The sequence below is a fragment of the Cryptococcus depauperatus genome, chromosome 2, assembly GCF_001720195.1.
Source record: "Cryptococcus depauperatus CBS 7841 chromosome 2, complete sequence".
Lineage (NCBI taxonomy): Eukaryota > Fungi > Basidiomycota > Tremellomycetes > Tremellales > Cryptococcaceae > Cryptococcus > Cryptococcus depauperatus.
Window position 1 is genome coordinate 1,327,439 of NC_089469.1, and position 13,402 is coordinate 1,340,840.

At 44.8% G+C, this 13,402-nt stretch overlaps 9 protein-coding genes across 9 annotated transcripts; 2 read left to right on the top strand and 7 right to left on the bottom strand.

Moving 5' to 3' along the window:
* Positions 1-237: 237 nt before the first annotated feature.
* Positions 238-3,393, bottom strand: L203_101794 (uncharacterized protein; the record flags this gene model as incomplete). The annotated part of the gene is made up of 3 exons (XM_066211229.1): positions 238-2,195; positions 2,244-2,378; positions 2,430-3,393. 3 exons carry the CDS (start codon positions 3,391-3,393, stop codon positions 238-240), a joined length of 3,057 nt encoding a protein of 1,018 aa, XP_066067326.1.
* Positions 3,394-3,893: 500 nt separating this feature from the next.
* On the bottom strand, positions 3,894-5,939 carry L203_101795 (uncharacterized protein; the record flags this gene model as incomplete). Its single annotated transcript, XM_066211230.1, has 3 exons — positions 3,894-4,317; positions 4,364-5,561; positions 5,609-5,939. 3 exons carry the CDS (start codon positions 5,937-5,939, stop codon positions 3,894-3,896), a joined length of 1,953 nt encoding a protein of 650 aa, XP_066067327.1.
* A 220-nt stretch (positions 5,940-6,159) lies between these two features.
* On the top strand, positions 6,160-7,050 carry L203_101796 (uncharacterized protein; the record flags this gene model as incomplete). The annotated part of the gene is made up of 4 exons (XM_066211231.1): positions 6,160-6,275; positions 6,329-6,654; positions 6,712-6,850; positions 6,903-7,050. 4 exons carry the CDS (start codon positions 6,160-6,162, stop codon positions 7,048-7,050), a joined length of 729 nt encoding a protein of 242 aa, XP_066067328.1.
* A 317-nt stretch (positions 7,051-7,367) lies between these two features.
* L203_101797 (uncharacterized protein) lies at positions 7,368-8,218 on the bottom strand (the record flags this gene model as incomplete). The annotated part of the gene is made up of 5 exons (XM_066211232.1): positions 7,368-7,447; positions 7,497-7,716; positions 7,766-7,822; positions 7,895-7,937; positions 8,004-8,218. 5 exons carry the CDS (start codon positions 8,216-8,218, stop codon positions 7,368-7,370), a joined length of 615 nt encoding a protein of 204 aa, XP_066067329.1.
* Positions 8,219-8,497: 279 nt separating this feature from the next.
* Positions 8,498-9,178, bottom strand: L203_101798 (uncharacterized protein; the record flags this gene model as incomplete). Its single annotated transcript, XM_066211233.1, has 7 exons — positions 8,498-8,508; positions 8,559-8,588; positions 8,641-8,665; positions 8,715-8,741; positions 8,791-8,879; positions 8,928-9,012; positions 9,113-9,178. 7 exons carry the CDS (start codon positions 9,176-9,178, stop codon positions 8,498-8,500), a joined length of 333 nt encoding a protein of 110 aa, XP_066067330.1.
* Positions 9,179-9,289: 111 nt separating this feature from the next.
* Positions 9,290-9,628, bottom strand: L203_101799 (uncharacterized protein; the record flags this gene model as incomplete). Its single annotated transcript, XM_066211234.1, has 3 exons — positions 9,290-9,360; positions 9,420-9,475; positions 9,525-9,628. 3 exons carry the CDS (start codon positions 9,626-9,628, stop codon positions 9,290-9,292), a joined length of 231 nt encoding a protein of 76 aa, XP_066067331.1.
* A 556-nt stretch (positions 9,629-10,184) lies between these two features.
* Positions 10,185-11,031, bottom strand: L203_101800 (uncharacterized protein; the record flags this gene model as incomplete). The annotated part of the gene is made up of 8 exons (XM_066211235.1): positions 10,185-10,232; positions 10,289-10,390; positions 10,440-10,458; positions 10,510-10,531; positions 10,582-10,599; positions 10,658-10,742; positions 10,817-10,900; positions 10,993-11,031. The coding sequence occupies 8 exons, from the start codon at positions 11,029-11,031 to the stop codon at positions 10,185-10,187; spliced, it is 417 nt and encodes a 138-aa protein (XP_066067332.1).
* A 273-nt stretch (positions 11,032-11,304) lies between these two features.
* L203_101801 (Grx4 family monothiol glutaredoxin) lies at positions 11,305-12,024 on the top strand (the record flags this gene model as incomplete). The annotated part of the gene is made up of 6 exons (XM_066211236.1): positions 11,305-11,337; positions 11,395-11,487; positions 11,545-11,643; positions 11,693-11,769; positions 11,817-11,887; positions 11,939-12,024. The coding sequence occupies 6 exons, from the start codon at positions 11,305-11,307 to the stop codon at positions 12,022-12,024; spliced, it is 459 nt and encodes a 152-aa protein (XP_066067333.1).
* Positions 12,025-12,180: 156 nt separating this feature from the next.
* Positions 12,181-13,282, bottom strand: L203_101802 (uncharacterized protein; the record flags this gene model as incomplete). Its single annotated transcript, XM_066211237.1, has 3 exons — positions 12,181-12,648; positions 12,700-13,164; positions 13,220-13,282. The coding sequence occupies 3 exons, from the start codon at positions 13,280-13,282 to the stop codon at positions 12,181-12,183; spliced, it is 996 nt and encodes a 331-aa protein (XP_066067334.1).
* Positions 13,283-13,402: the final 120 nt, after the last annotated feature.

Below are 13,402 nucleotides of genomic sequence, written 5' to 3' on the forward strand. Positions count from 1 at the left end.
TCCGTGCAGTAGATATGATCAGTGCGAAAAGGAGAAGCATGCTCGGCTGATGGTATGCGTGCCTGAAAACAAAAAGCCGACGCGTTTCGTAATTTTAAAAAACAATTTTCATGAAATGCATATAAAAAAACTGTTTTATTATATAAATATCTATAAAGAAGTCTTTTGGGAATATATATATATATATATATATGTATATAAGCGTCCATAGACAGCATATGGAGTAGGGTTGCCAGCCTACTTTCTAGCAAAGAGCTTCCGCCATCCCTTCACTTTGCTGTCTATCAATTTGCTCTCTCCCAAAGCATCCATCAAAGGTTTCTTGAGCTTGGCCTGGCTGGCTTTGGGTTCTATCGCTGGTATTGGATGGTATCTGTAGTATGTCTTTTGCGTGGGCGTTTGGGCTGCTGCACAGGATTGAGACCAAAGATCACGTTCGTCGTCATTTTCAGTCACTTCTCCCAATCTTTTTGTTAATACTTGGCTGCGCCCCAATGGATTGTGATATACACCACTCTCAGCAGATATGAGTACAATGTCAAGCTTTTCGTCCTTCAGCTCGTCTGAGATGAGTACCTTGTTGATCATTTGCTGACCTTCCAAGCCATCTGCCGTGGTTGCATCGAGGCTATCTTCCAGAGTGCTGGTATTAGTCTTGCATGACAATGTGCCACTTGAGTTGATAAAACTAGTAAAAGACGATGCGGATTTTTGTTGACTTTGCTGAACGTTTTGCAAAGGTAGAGAGTCTTCGGAATAAATTACATAGTCGGGGTGATTGTCGACTGTTTCAAAAGCTTGTAGCGCCTGGCGATTTGGATCTACCAAAGAAGAGATGACTAGAGGGTCAATACGCTTTGTTTCCTGTTCAAATTGCTCACTAGGAAGACCGGGGGCAGCAGCCGGTGTACGAGCGTCAGATGGAGGTGCCTCGGTTCTGCCTGGAGTTTGGGTTCTAAAGAGAGGGTCTGAATCAGTGCTTAGGGTGTTGATTTTTATGGAGGAGGCACTAGTGGCCCCTAAAGAGCCAGTAAGACTTGACTCAAAAGCTCTAGGCGCTGGATGCTCGGTTTTTGAAATCATAAATGAGGTTCTTTTTCGGAGTTTTCTGGTGAGTTGTACGGGTATCGACGTGAACAAACGAAGGCTGGATCTTTTGCTTGCTTTGTTTGGCTCGCATTGCTTGGATACATAGTTCGTTTCCGCTGGCTTCTGAGGAAGTTTTGCCGATATCGATTTAGTCTTCATATCGTTAGTAGCGTGAACTGAGAACTGAACATCATCTTGTGTGAATTTGTTTCGTAAGCTTTCTAACATCACCAAGAATGGTTGAACACCAGTATTGTTGTGGGTGTTCTGGATGGATTGGGTTTTTTCTTGCGAATGCTGGATGGTGGGCATGGCGAGGGCCGGTTCGGTACGAACAGATCTGAGTGTTTGACGGTTACAATCGGATGCTTGGTGAGGATTGTGATCAGCATCAGAAAGATTATCATCTGAGCTTGTGATGATGCTAGGTTCAATAGCAGAAATTGGGTGAGCAATACCTACACTGGCTGAGACTGTGCTGTTAGGGAAGGCAAACGACAGTCTATTGTTGGATGAACCTCGAAGGGGCCAGCGACGGCGAGGCGCAAGATCCGTTCGTAAGGTGGGTAGTTTCGGTCGTGGCTCTTTGGGAGAGTCTTGTTTTTGAGGCATGATATCGGCTCGAATATTCTGAGTGTATTGCTCTTTGACTGCCGTGTCGCTCTTTTGTCTACCAATGGCATATGACTTGGTCTTTCTTTCAAGACCACCTGTCTCATCAAAATTAAAGGTGGAAGAGAGGATCCAGGCCCGCATCATAATATCCCGTTCGCGTATACCAGCTTCAAATGCCCAACCGGTATCAAGATGAAGTTGCTTTAACCAGTAAAAGTAGATGTCGGGGTGCCTTACATTGACATCATGTTTGTGAACCTCTCGCAAATACTTCATCCCAGCTTGCAGAAGGCCCGTATGGTCAGTAGCACTTGTGAGCTTGTCCAATGGGGGCCTGGCAATTAGCGGATGGGTATTAGTCGGATCATAGACCCGAGCCTGATCACAGAGAGCGGTAATGTTCCAACGATGAGAGCATTCGGGACAGGTGGGTGGACGAAATCGAGCAATCTCATGACTAGCCCATTCGAGGGCGCAGTCAATGCAGAAATCTACAAGTCGTTAACAAATCTTGAAGGAGAGATAGCAATATTATATACAAGCTTTACAGTGAGTGCCAATGTTTCGACAGATCCAAATGCAGGCCCTTTCATCTTCCAGTTCACTTATTTGGACTTGCTGACGAGTCACACTGTCCTTGAACCTTTCACAACAGCAAAAGCACTTGGCATCGGCTACCACCTGACATTGAGCTGTGGTCAATATCGGTAGCAGGATAGACTTACGAGCGTTGAAAGGTATAATCAGATCCTTGATCACCCTTTCCCGATTATTCTCTTTGATCACAGGTAGAATCAATCTATCTGCATCCTTATAAGAATTCTCATCATCCAAACATTGAATTTTCAAAAACTGCTCGGCCCTGGTCTCTAGATTATGGTCAGAGAGACTCGAATCGTTGTCGACTTGTTCCACTTTGCCAAGTATCTCTCCGGACCCAACAAAACTGTCGTAGTCTCGCCCAGAATGTATATTGTTTTGAGTATAGCACGTCACATCTAATAACTTTTGAGAGATGCAGTCGGTCTCCTTTCGTCGCGAATTAGCAGCTGGGTTGTCACAATTAACACCAGACATGGCCATCTCTTGAGAAAGCTGTACAATACCAACGACTTCATCAGCTTGACGCTCGCATGGATTCTTGAAGCCAATATCCAAGGCCGATTCTTCAAAGGAAGGATCACAAACAATATCATTCGAAGCCTTTTCGGACGCTGAATTAGTCGCATCTAGAACGATTCCATCTTTTGTACTTGGCGTATCAGGATAAATCTTGAGATAGAAAGGAGGTGGAAGGAGTTCAAATGATGGCATCACGCCATCCAAATCTGTATCTGCCTGCGAGCTAATGCTCGAGGCATCTGTAATATCCTGTGCACTTCTTCCAGTCGTAGACGACGCATAAACGTCTTTCTCTGAGCAGCTTGAATTGACGGTGGCAAGTGGCATGCTCGACACTCGAGACTTTGTTTTGTTGGCTTGACGATGTGATTTGGCGCATACCAGAGTGCAGGGTTCTGACAGCCTGGGTAGCCTGACTGGCTCACTCACACATCGCAAGGTGGAAGCAGAGGAAAACATGGAGTTGACGAGAGGAGGAGTGCCCGTCGAGCCAGAGAAGAAGGGGTCCCAAGAGGGAGCAGGATACTTCTTTCGGCTTGCATTGATTGGGCGTTTATTGGAAGACATACTAGAGTCAACTGTAAAGATTTGTATCAGGACAAATGCACAGAAACGCCAAGCCAATGCCAACCACAGCCAGACTTACTTGCAGACACCTTTCTCTCGTTGATAGACCTCAATGACCTGCTTGTCAAATTGTCAAATTGTCAATGAAGAAAGGATATTATATAAAACAAAAGACAACAAAATAGAAATGTAAACAGAGAATGAAGAGTAAAAATGTATTAATCTTGGCACGTCAATGTGGTGGGACTCTAAACTCACAATACAACTAACACGGTGGAGGTCAGATGTGGAGGTTAAAGGAGGAATACGCCAGCCATTGTTGATTCTCGATACAAGATGGATAATGCAGTACATGCCAGTCTATTTTTACAGAAACCAAACCTCTAGAACGATTGGCATCAAGCTGATGGATAACTGATGTTGCAGATCTTTTTGAAAAATCCGTTGGTGTGTACAAAGATTGTATAAAACCTCTCTTCAATTTCTCGTCGGTATAATGTCTATGCAGTACACATCAACTCAGCTTTCTCAACCAGGGCTAACCCAGCGCCGAGCGCCCAACCAAGCTCAACGCCCCGAAGTTTCTTTTCAACCACTAATTCCCTCTCAGGGGTAAGCTCATACCCAAGACCGAGCAGAGCATGCATAAACGTCAAGTCGAGGCAATACTCGGGTCTGTCTTTCAGTTCCTCCATGGCTATATGATTGTTACCCCATCGTTTTTTCCAAGCGTCTGGGCCGGCACAGACATCTCTGGCAATAGACGTGAGCTCAGCTATAGGCAGACGGCTTTTGGATTCCGGCAGAAGGGGCTTGATACGATCGGTAAAGTAGGAAAGGGCGAGAAGGTCGCCTCGAGGAAAAGTATCGAGGAGAGAGGGCTGGTAGACGCCATTGAATGAACAAGGCTTGACTTCACAAATACTAGCTGTCTCGTCAGTGCGCTTCAGAATTGATTGGCTAAACTTACGCATCCTTTGCCATGACAAGCTCAACAACCCTATTGCAAGCTTCGAACCCACCGATGGCGCCATGCATTGTAACGTTGACGGGCTGTCTTCCGGGAGGATCGAGAGCAACCCTCCTGTTCATTCCTCTGGATAGACAAGGGTTTGGTACTTCAATCTTCTCATCAAGCGTCTCCCAATCGACAACGCCCTGGCCAAAAGACCACGTGAATGCGACCAGGTTGTGCACACTCCGCCTGGCGCGCATGAGACCGTACCCGAGGTAAGAATGTTGATAAAGGACAAAGTTCTTGCCACCAAAGCTTAGTTCGTACTTGTGTTCGCCTTCCACTAAGGCTTGTTCAGAGTTGGCAGGAAACTTGGGCTCAAAGACTATTTGCGTCGAGGCGCCACCGAGATCCATGACGGCAAGAGTCTCGTCGGACATAGCGCCTTCACCAATCTTGTTGAGAAGGTAGTTGGCAGTGATCCAGGCGTAGACGCCCTCATCTTTACCATCCATAATCTCAACAGATTTTTCGCCACCAACTGAAAACTCCCATTTGGTCTTGAGCCTGTTTCTGACTTCATCAAGTATAGCAACACTCTCCTGAGCACCCAGCAACCTCAAGCCTGCTGTAGCCTTGACTTCGACAGGCGTGCACCTTCGCAAACTTCTCGGGACGACCCTATAAGCTTCTTCAAGAAGAGGATCAAGGGAAGCAGCGGCTGCAGTGGGATCACGAGCGTACGCAGAGAGGCCTGGTTTGAGCATTTTAAAAGTCTCATATTCAAGGGCAGGTGACGGACCACAGTTGTGGAATTTGTACACATGGATTCGTGACCCGGTAGAGCCAGCATCGATAGTGAGCGCATACTGGACCAAGGGCTTGCCGGGAGAGTGAGGTACAGTACAAGCTGTAGTAGACGCTGCGTCGGGGTCATTCTCAAAGGAACTGGGTAAGTTGGACTGATTCGAAGAAGTTTCATCAGTAATTTTTGTAAAGTCCTCAGTGTCGCCAGCGGCATCCTGAGCTTCATGAGAAGTAGGGTCGTGAGGACTAGAAGTACCAACAGGGAGAGCGTGAAAGGTCAAGTCATCCTCCGAGGTGCCATGGTCTTGGGGCCGGGCGATTTCAGAGTCTTCTGGACGGAAAGGGGGAGATGAATAGTCGACAGCGTCGCCCTCGATATCGTCCTCTAACGAAGGAGTGTATGTGTCTATATACATCAGTCACTAGCCAAACAAACATCTATAGATCACTTGCTGTCTTCTGTCCAAATTCGATCCTCACTCGACCTGCCATAACGCGTATATGCAAAGCCAAGGATTATCAATCCTACCATGGCAAATGCAGCCAATCTCCTCCAGCACGCCAACCTTTCCTTATTCCGTCTCTTTATATAGGTAGAGCTGGTAGGAAGAGGGGTATATTTGGGTGAGAAAAACATCTTATGAGTAGTATTTGCTGATATCGTTGATTGTTTTGCGGCCTGTATAATATGCCTCTTGCGAAGAGATAAAGATGGTGATGGGTCAGTCGCACTGGAAAAGGAGGACACCGACGTGGACGAGGATGTTTCGGAAACTACAGGCATACGCCTGTTGTTAAGATATAAAAGAAAAGAGAAAGAAAAGAATGAAAGTGATAATGTAAAATACACTTTGCCGAATTTACAAGTGGCGAAACAAGGGATGGCTTTAACTTTGTGGAAAAGATACCAACCTTAATTACAATTCTTAAATAAGATATTAATAACACTTCAAGATGTGTTCCTCGTTTTCAAGATAAGATAGCGATATAACAATTTAAAAAAAATGTCCCAGCTCACATTCACTGTATTTGGCGGTGGCGGTCAAATAGCCAAACTTTTTACTCGCCTTGCAGTTCAGGCAGGGCATGCTGTTAACTCTGTCATCAAAGACGACGGACAGTAAGTCTTTTGGATAGCTCACATCTCCTAAAAGCTGCTGACGATCATCCAAGCCAGCAAGAACTGCAAGCGATAGGAGCAAAGACGCATATACTCTCCCTTGCAGATGCTTCAGTCTCTGATCTCGCATCTCTCTTGGAGACAACCTGTCCAGACGTCGTCTTGTTCTCTGCCGGTGCAGGAGGAAAGCCTCCCGGTCCGAATATCATTGATTATCAAGGAGCCGTCAAAGTGTTTGACGCTTTAGAACAATCCCCAGTCCAGAGACTGATTTATGTAGGAGCAGTTGATGTGAGGAGTAGGGATAAACCTTTTCCGGATTGGTACGATGAAGAGGATAAGTTGAACTCCGGTAAATATTGGGAGGCTATTGGCAGTTGTGAGCTGAAAAGTTGTCATATACGTTTGAGTGACTGATGGACTATGGCCATACAAGACATGCAGGCCAAGCTAGATGCTGAACTCGACCTTCATACTCGTACCTCTATAGACTACACCGTCCTCCGACCTGGCATGCTCACCCCGGAGCCAGCTGCAGGAGTGAATCTGGGCAAGCTACATATCGGCAAAACCTCGTGAGTTTGAAGACTATGCAGCGGCATGGATATTGGGATTAATACGTTACAGACGCGAACTCATCGCAAAGGTTGCCTTGGCTGTTGCGACGACTCCTGGGACAAAGGGCCTTACAATCGATGTCATGGATGGTGAGGGAACTGTCAACGGGGAACTGAAAAAGGTCGTGAGCCACAAAATCGACGCATGGACAGGTTAAACTCTCGGTATGGGCTTGAAGAACAGATTCATGTTGTACATTAAAGGCAGATGCAAAACAGGCAAAGAACTGGTATGTTTTACGATAACCCTATACGCTGCTTCGCCTTTGCCTCCTTGGCGTCGAGCAAACTCTTATCTCATTTCCCTATCACATTCATGTTCAGCTGACTCGTGCATGAGTCTTTATTAATGTCATGTACCGATCAGAGATATTCGCAAGTCTTGTTGAGCGAAATAAAAGGTGTAAGACTGAACTCTGCAAAATAATTTTCATTGCTTTCTGTTCCTTCAATACAACAGAGTCGTAGTCGAGCATCATCGCTTTCTTTTCGCTGCGTATGAAGGAGCGGGAATGAGTCCCAATACACCTAGTGTAAATATAAACAGCGCAGTTGCTATCCTCGCCTTAGCTTCCAACCCATCTCTAGAGAAGCAGCCACTCACCTCCCACCATAGAGCTCAATACACCCATACCGTCTCTCCCCTCCATCTGCTCCAAAGAAGCATTTCCTACACCTTTAAACGCATCCAACACAGACTCCATCATGGTTTGCTTTCCAGCTTGGGAAAAAGAAATGACAAAGAATGTCCAACTACCGAGGATCGATATGGTCAAGAGAGGGACAATAATTCTCAGACGGGCAGATTCTTGCCATTGTGTATACTTTGTAAACATCAGCGTGACATTATAACACAAGGAAACCGCGACTTGCGTTTGGAATGTAACCCCGAAGCCATGGGATAAAGAGCACCAAGTACAGAAACATTATCTGCTCATTCATTCTCCATTAACGACGAGCATGCCTTACCTTGATCCTTGGTGACTAAGGTAGCCAACTTACAACGGTAGCCAAGTATAATCCTAACGCAGCAATCAACATCTTCCTATCCGCCATTCCCACAGTCAATACCATCCTCGCTTGGTCAGTCATCTACACCAACGACACCCACCTAATCCATCCATCTTCGCTTTGTAGAACCCGCAATATTCCATTTGGCAGATCGACCCACCAGCATCCTATTAAACCAGTGATGATGTACTTGCCATGCTTGACGATGACTGGTGTGCGGCCGGGTTGTGAGTCAATCAGTGCCACGACGTCTTCGGGTGATTTTGATAGCATAGATGAACGACGTTTAGGTTGAGATGGATTGGGGACTGACATGATTGCTGTCTGATCAGTTGCTTGCTTTTTGTTTTAAGAAATGAGAAACTGAGAATAAATGATAAAGCAAAATTGTTTCGACGTGTTTTTATTATTTTAAAGATATGAACACGGCAAGATCCGTCGGCAAATAAACAGCTCTCCACTGTCTCAGTCAAAAATCTGTTTAAAAATCATATCGACAGAAAGCAAACATTTCTAATATCCAATCACTGACAGTCTATTCTATCAATCACCAGGCCTTCTTATACTGCTGCTCAGCCTTTTTGTTAAAAGCGTTCACTGGCCAGCTGCAAATACATGAGAAAAATCATGGTAAAAGTAAAGTATCACAACTTACACAAGATTGTAGTCGGTATGAGTGTTTGTCCTGCAAGGGTTAGCACTGCCAATCTTGTTGATCTTTTTAAAGCCCTTCTCACTAAGGTCAAGGCTCTTAAATTTAGACTGATATCGAGTTAACCATCGTCTGAATCAGTGTTCCTATAAGACTTACTCTGATGAGCGGCCCGATTGATAAGAACTTGTGCAGGCTCCTTGTCGAGTTTTTTTTTTTTGGTATTAGCCTTGACCTTCTCGTTGTTGATAATCCTAGGCTTGCCGGTTATGTTATGACCGAGTGGAGAGTAGGCAGTGATGATGCTGATGTCCTTTTCCTTGGCTGTATCGATGAGTGACTAGTATACTGCAAACATCAACATATACGCACTACATTCAGAGAGCTCAAGCTGAACCAAGCCAAGATGAGCCTCAATCTGGTTGAAGGTAAGAGTGGCTTCAGCAGCGTCTATAATCTATCCAAAAGCTTGATGAAGAAGTTTGAAACACCGACAGACCTGGCTTTCTTAGTCTCTTCGGAGCTGCTCACGAGCTCCCTCCAAGCTTCTGACATACTTGAAGCGTCCCAGTCGATGGTAATTTGACCATCATCAGTCTAGGAGAGAAGGTCGTCGCCTTCATACTTGAAAGGGATGGGCCAGTGGATGAGATAGGGTCGAGGTACGAGATGCTGAGCTTCTTCAATGTAAAGTGTAGCTCGGCCACGACACGTCCAGGACGGTGAGAACTGTTCTAAAGCTTGGAGACCATGAATAGTTCATCTTGTGGGATGCCAGATTCCTTAATCCCTTGGCCGACTTCATCTTGATTTTCAAAGAACTCGTTCAGTATACAAAAATTATAGAGGCAGAACAAAACATACCATAAATCAACACAGAATCAATACGGCAGTATCCAGTCTTGATGGCTTCAGCAACACTATATCACAAGTTAGCATCTCTTTATTTTTAAATGCAAAATCACTTGCGCTTTCTTAACCTCTCCCGGATCAGCCTTCCAAGTACTAAATCCTGTTTGAGGAAAAACGATTTCGTTGTTGTTGTCAAGAGTGAACGTTAGCCAGATAATCATTTCAGCAAGTTCCATAGAGCGAATATCAACACGCTACTAAATTGCAGCTCGCTCACAGCCTGAGAGTTAGGCAAAGAGACATTGTATTTGACGCTTTGTAGAGTAGTGACAATCAAGACGACAACAGAATGAAAGAGGAAGGAATAGGGAGGGTAGAAATGAGACTATTCCATAGCCGTTGCTAAGTCGATTGGGTACTCTGTCTTTCTCTAGTTTCAACGAAGAAACTATCATGGTACCAGCCACGTTTTGGATATATTTTGAGTCTGTTCCATCTGGTACAACTCGCAACATCCGTTGGCAGGGTAGCGGAAACAGTGAGGAGTGTTTTGTATGCTATAGTTTGTACCGCATCAACAGCCGAGAAGTACAGCGCAAATAGGCAGTGGTTGAATCTCAGTAGTCCCTCCATGTCTACGATTGATATGTAACAAGGTTTCAGTATAGCCTTACAAGTATTTAGAGACACCGTTCTGCATATGTCGAGGTATTGCGACTGTGGAAGGATGCAAGAGTACATCTTGATCAAAAGTTCATACCAACAGATGGATCGTCTCTAATCATGATAATATTTGTTGAACTTTTCAATCAGCTCAGGGTCATGCTTTATCGCATGATCTATATCAGTGGTTGCTTAACCTGGGCGCGAACATAACGTACACGATAGCGCGACTGGAATTCCGAAAAGCCACCCCGAAGGACATAGATTTCTTGAGAGGCTGATACATTTGGAAAGTGGTGTGCTCGAGATTCGGCGTAGATCTATCAGAATTGATAAGATGCCTCTTTCATCAACGATACATTCACCCACTCTTGCCGACTTTGGGCCTCTGGCATAAGTGGTGAGTAGGGAAAGCTTGCTTTAACGACAACCTACGCACCTCACTTGTGAGAGGGCACAGTCTGTTTGGTCAAGTATCAGTTTGCCCTCTTATAAACCTCAAATGCCTTACGGAAAACAACTTTCGGGACTATTATGCCATTTATGGTGAGCTATTATACACTGCCGTACGAGCAACAATCACCCACCGTTCTCCAATTTCTTTACAAGTTCGTCAACTTGGGCGTGAAATGTGTCGCTTGGGACATTCATAGCTGAGACGATATTTCCACCCTATTCAAATAGCGGGTCATTACATGATCAAGATGTACAAGGAAACATCCGTATACGTCGTCTCCCAGACTTACCACGAAATCATTACCTCTCACATCCACCACCGCCCAATCTTTCAATGCCGTTGCGGGTTTGACCTTGATCATGTCTGCCAGCTCCTTGAAGCCGTAGCGTCAAATTGAGAGACAGTGATTGTCAGTCCACATCTGTATACTAATCCACTCATCAAGATACAAGAGGTATAGCTCACATCTGGGTTGATCCACTTGTATGGTAACTGGAACGACATCTTGCTGCCTCTTGGTCGTTGCTTACTGAGAGCTGAATATAGCCTTAAGGACGTTATACCAAGATAGCGATTCCCTATACATACCATATAAATACAAAATCAAAATGAATCCAATAGAAATGTTGTGAATTCACATTTACCTTTAACCACTCGGATCGGCTGCCTCCACTTATTATTATTATTATTACGCCAAATACCTGTATTTTTGCTTTTTCATTATTGTTCTTTCTCTCTTCTTCTTTACAATTTTTTTTTACCAATTAAAACAGAAAGATGTATTTTGCTAGATTTGGCCTAAAAACTCTTGTAAGCTTACCTCTGAAGCTTACAATGTCAAGAGAAGGAGCTAACTTGACGATTTAGCGATCACTTCCACCATCTCAGGTTGCCCGATTGGCAAATAACATTGCCCAGAAACGATTCCTCTCTGAAGAAGCCAGAAAGCTCATCAACAATGTAAGGCGTCGACTAGCAGCAGCTCAAATCTGCCCATTGCTAAAGAGAAAACCATAGGCTGTCCACAGCAATCCACTTGTTGTCTTTATGAAGGGTACACCCGAGGCCCCTCAATGCGGTTTCTCAAGGGCTGTCTGCCAGATTCTTGATGTTCAGGTATGCTTTTTCTCTACCTTCAAGCCAACGTATTGAAAGATGGATGTAGGGTGTTCCGAGGGAGAACCTAAAGACTTACAATTGTCTTGAAGACCAGGAGCTTAGAGAAGGCATTAAGGAGTACAGGTAAGATTTCTGAATGATTTTATTAGCTGCGCTAATCCACCAGCAAGTGAGTGGCCAACCATTCCTCAAGTCTATGTCAAAGGCGAGTTTGTGGGTGGATGCGATATTCTCTTGTCAAGTTAGTATATTATGACAAAGGCATTTTCTCATCATCTAATTTGTCATTCAGTGCACCAAAGCGGCGAGCTTGAAGAGTTGTTAATCAAAGAGGGTCTTGCTCCTCCTCTTCCGGAGAATCCTGAGAACAAATCTTAGAAAGTTGGACGCAGCTCATGGCAATGCAATCTAATCAAATAATCCTCATTGTGGCATTTACAAAGATCTCTGTGAATTTTACCACTTCAAGCACGCATGCCTCATTGTCCATGCAAAGATGCATACATCTCATACAAAACACTCTGTCTTGTGAAATTACTTTTTGCCATATCCGCCCCAAGGATTCGGCCATTTTTTCGTCTGATTCCTCATCCTCGGCATCGCCCTCCTAAAATACTCCCAACCTAGCGACATCAGCTCTCCACCCGCATCATATGGAGATGGGATTTCTGAATAACCTGGACGGGCTGTTGGATGTCGCACGTAGACCGCGGAACAGGTGAGGTAGGAAGGTAAGATGTAGGAAGGGACAAAAATATGAGGGGAGGCGTATGGCGGTAATTCAAAGTAGGATTTGCTTGATGGGGATTGGGATGGGTGTTCTAATGAATCGGTTTTGATAGATGTGCTCTCAGTCTCCTCTGTTTCTTCAGACTCTGATTGAGGCTCTTCAACTTCTTCTCCTGTATTGGTTTTGGAACTGGGCGGTTGAATCATGACGATAGCTGAAGGATTGACGGTAAATAAGTCGCCCGGATTAAGCATTACGTTGGGATTGCGAACCTAAATATTTGTGAGTCGTTCGGTCTCGAAACAGCAAAAGTGTGAACCCACAATCTCTCCGTTCAACTTCACATGTCCCTGGACAACATATCTTCTTGCTTCCCATACATTCTGGGCAAAACACGCTCGAAATATGAGGACGTCTAACCGTCTCTCTACTTCCGCAAAGAGCATTGTCCCAATTGGCGTCCTACTATCCTTTGCCTTCTTCTTTGCTTTTCTTTCATCTGCCGTCCTCCCTCCTGCACGTTCTCTTCCTTCAATCCATTTACCCATCTCTCCGGAGAAATTGATTTTGTCAGATTCGTGGAATACAGGGAGAGATTCAGGCATATACCATCGTGAAAACTTGGTATAGCCAATGTGATCGCCATGATAACCACGAATCAGGCGTTTGGCAATGAAACGCAGTTGATAAGGCGTGGAATTAGTACGAGTGAAATCATGATCGCGACGTATAGGAGATTCAGGAGAAGTGCGCTGCCACAAGTTGAAGAGGTTTTCTGGGTGCCAGCTCTGCACGCAATAGATTGTCAGATATACAACACTGCAGATTATAATACTACCTTACCATACGAGGAATGGCCCGTTTGTGATTAAACACATTTCTTGCTGTGTATGGCCTCAGCGGCATGGCAGTTGGCGGGTTTATACAAGTTGAAGAGAGGCGAAAGAGAGTTGTAGTCTCTTCTTCTTTTAAAAATTAGATTTCAATTAAAATAAAATATAAAGTCTCAAAAGTCTGCCACCCGAT